This window comes from Frankliniella occidentalis, unplaced genomic scaffold (genome assembly GCF_000697945.3).
Source record: "Frankliniella occidentalis isolate FOCC.00 unplaced genomic scaffold, Focc_3.1 Scaffold35, whole genome shotgun sequence".
Classification (NCBI taxonomy): Eukaryota; Metazoa; Arthropoda; class Insecta; order Thysanoptera; family Thripidae; genus Frankliniella; species Frankliniella occidentalis.
In genome coordinates this window covers 1508923-1511362 of record NW_026267165.1, presented here as the reverse complement: position 1 = coordinate 1511362, position 2440 = coordinate 1508923, and the positions used below count along the sequence as shown (strand labels likewise).

General features: G+C 61.2%; 2 protein-coding genes across 3 annotated transcripts in view; one reads left to right on the top strand and one right to left on the bottom strand.

Moving 5' to 3' along the window:
• LOC113212479 (calbindin-32) overlaps positions 1-2440 on the bottom strand; it is an 81703-nt gene that overhangs the window by 47896 nt on the left and 31367 nt on the right. For both annotated transcript variants that reach the window (XM_052266134.1, XM_052266135.1), the window contains exon 2: positions 858-1023. In XM_052266134.1, coding sequence (XP_052122094.1) covers positions 858-1011 — 154 coding nt within the window. In that variant the 5' untranslated portion in view covers positions 1012-1023. The remainder of the gene's footprint in view (positions 1-857; positions 1024-2440) is intronic.
• LOC113212780 (mediator of RNA polymerase II transcription subunit 17) overlaps positions 202-2440 on the top strand; it is a 41697-nt gene continuing 39458 nt past the window's right edge. Inside the window, exon 1 of the mRNA XM_052266127.1 lies at positions 202-218. The gene's annotated coding sequence lies outside the window, so the exon portion shown is untranslated. The remainder of the gene's footprint in view (positions 219-2440) is intronic.

Sequence of the window (2440 nt, the reverse complement as noted above, 5' to 3'; positions counted from 1 at the left end):
GCTGCAAATCGAAAGGACGCTGTGCACAAAACTAGGTTAGGTTTTGTGCCGGTACTTTATCAACGCGTCCAGCATAGCGGGTGCCGGTTGAGGCACGGGTAATGCGGAAGGGCACGGGATGTGGGGGCTGCGATCGGCAGTCAGTTGGAGTCGGGTGGAGGCTCGAGCCGGCGCTCTTCTCCTACCATTCCCTGTGGCCCAAGACCTCGCTTGAAACGGTAAGTAACTCCCACTATCACCGAATTTGCGGTTTATCCGATGATTCGCAACACTTCCCGACAGCGTGCCATCTTCGCTGGGGAAGCAACGGTAGTACTGTCATCCAGAGCTGACAGTTGTCCGTTTCGCTTGAAGGTAACCCCCGCGACTGACTTTTGAGACCGTTTGTACTTACCCTACCTTCCAGGATAGGAGGTTATTCCATTTTATCTAGACCGGTGCTCCTGTAGATGTTACGGCAAGCTGCAGATTGAGAGGTTATGGTCGGACAACCATAACCTCTAGAGGATCCACAGTTGGCAGTTGGCCCGTCGTGTATACGCCCGATAAATAAATTTATCTCGCAGAGTGGCGAAAAATGGTCGACCAGAGCACATCGAAGCTCATCACACTCAAATTCAAAGATGAACACTGATAATAATTGCTGTTGCTTGATCGTCTTTTGTTGCATCGCTGCCAACTGAGCGGAGTGTTGTAATGAAAACGAAATTCACCAGCTAAGATTTTTGTAAGTTGGAAAGCATAGCCTACTATGTGGCTACATTCAATCGAGAATTCGCGCGTTCACCCTCCCCCCTTCCTTTTGGTCATCTCGGTCTTCCGTTCTCGGACTCCTGCGGTAATTTGGTCACACTCACCGTCCTTGTCGTAGTGGCTCCACACCTCCATGAACTGGTGCGCCGACAGTTTGCGGAGCTCGCGGCTTTGCGGGTCCCGGTACTGCCGCATGAAGTTGGTGGCCTTCTCCAAGTTGAGCTTCTTGATGGCGGCCTCGGAGGCGGCGGCGGACATGGCTGCGGCGGGCTGCGAGCAGAAGAACGACTTGGTTTACTTTTGTGTTGGCCGGCCGGGGCGGCAGCGGCCGCGCGCCCACCGGGGCCGCAGCCGCGGGGCGTGACGGGAGGGTCGGGGCGTGCTCCTGCGAGCTACGCGCCAATTTATACGCGGGTGAGCCGAGCCGCGGCGGCGCTGCTCGGAGCTACGCAAAAGTTGCCTTACGTCACCGAGGACGAACCGTTTCTTCGCAATTCAGAGGGATTTTCTACACATTACGGAATGGTTGGCAATTACAAAAGCAGTCACGATAACGGTTCACAAGGTTCTTACATTATTATGATGTCGCTGGCGGTGCGAGAGGACTGGCCGCACGCCCAGCAGAGAGCCGCAACGCGCGCCAGCAGCGGCAGCCTGGGGCTCCAATTACCTTGCAGCATCCCAGATGGCCGAGCGAATAATTAGGTTTCGTCCCTAAGGGCGGTCACGAGGGCGGAACAGAGCCCCGGAGCCGGGGACAGAGCGCGGACAGAGGAGCAGGAAGAAGAGCCGCGCGCAGCATTTCGAGGCGAGACGCCCGCCTCCTTCACCGGCCCCGCCGCACAGCAGGGCGGGGCCGCACACTACTTGTCGAGCTCCACCGCACGCGCCATGCGCCGACCGGAGGAGCTGGCCTCCGCCCACCTAGTTACCTCATGACCAAGTTCTATATATTTTCCCCCTCCTCCCTCTGCTCAGCCCCCTCACCCTTCCCAAACCTGACATGCTCTGCCACTCACCCCCTCTGCTCATTACCTCCCCTGCCAAACATCCCGCCGCGCCGCGCCGCGCCCCGCCGCGCCCCGCCCCGCCCCGCCACAGCGGCTCCGGCTTGTGTTTCCTTCCAATTATGAGTGCCGGCCGCGCCAGACAGCCCCGAGCCCCCCCGGCCCACGGCCACGCGGTGTGGCAGCTCGGCTCAAGGGGGAGCAGCCGGCCGCCTGATGGGAGCGATGGGCAGGAGCAGAACGGGGAGCGGCGGGGAGAGAGCGAGAGAAAGAGAGAGAGAGGACGAGGAGCTGTCGGGAAAGGTGCGCCGCGGCGGCAGAGCAAGAGCGGCGTCGGGGCGCGCGGCTCCAGCCCCGGCCCTGGTGATTAGGAGGGGTTCTGCGGCGGGCTTTTGTGCGCGCGCCCGCGCTCCCTCGGTCTCGGTGACGGAAGCGCCCGCCCGGTGTGTACCCGCCACGCCCCGCAATCCCCCGCCATGCCCCGCCACGCCACGGGGCTGCAAGGTCGCGGGGCGGGTTGCCAAAGTTTCCGCGAGCTCGGGCGGGAGCGGCGAGCACTTAAGAGCTCTGTGTGAGTGTGTAAGGAAGGCGGCGGCGTCAGGCGCAGGGCACGGGCGGGGGATCTGTCCGCGGGGAGCGGGGGAGGGCGGAGGGTTTGAGAAGAACGAGTATACAGGATC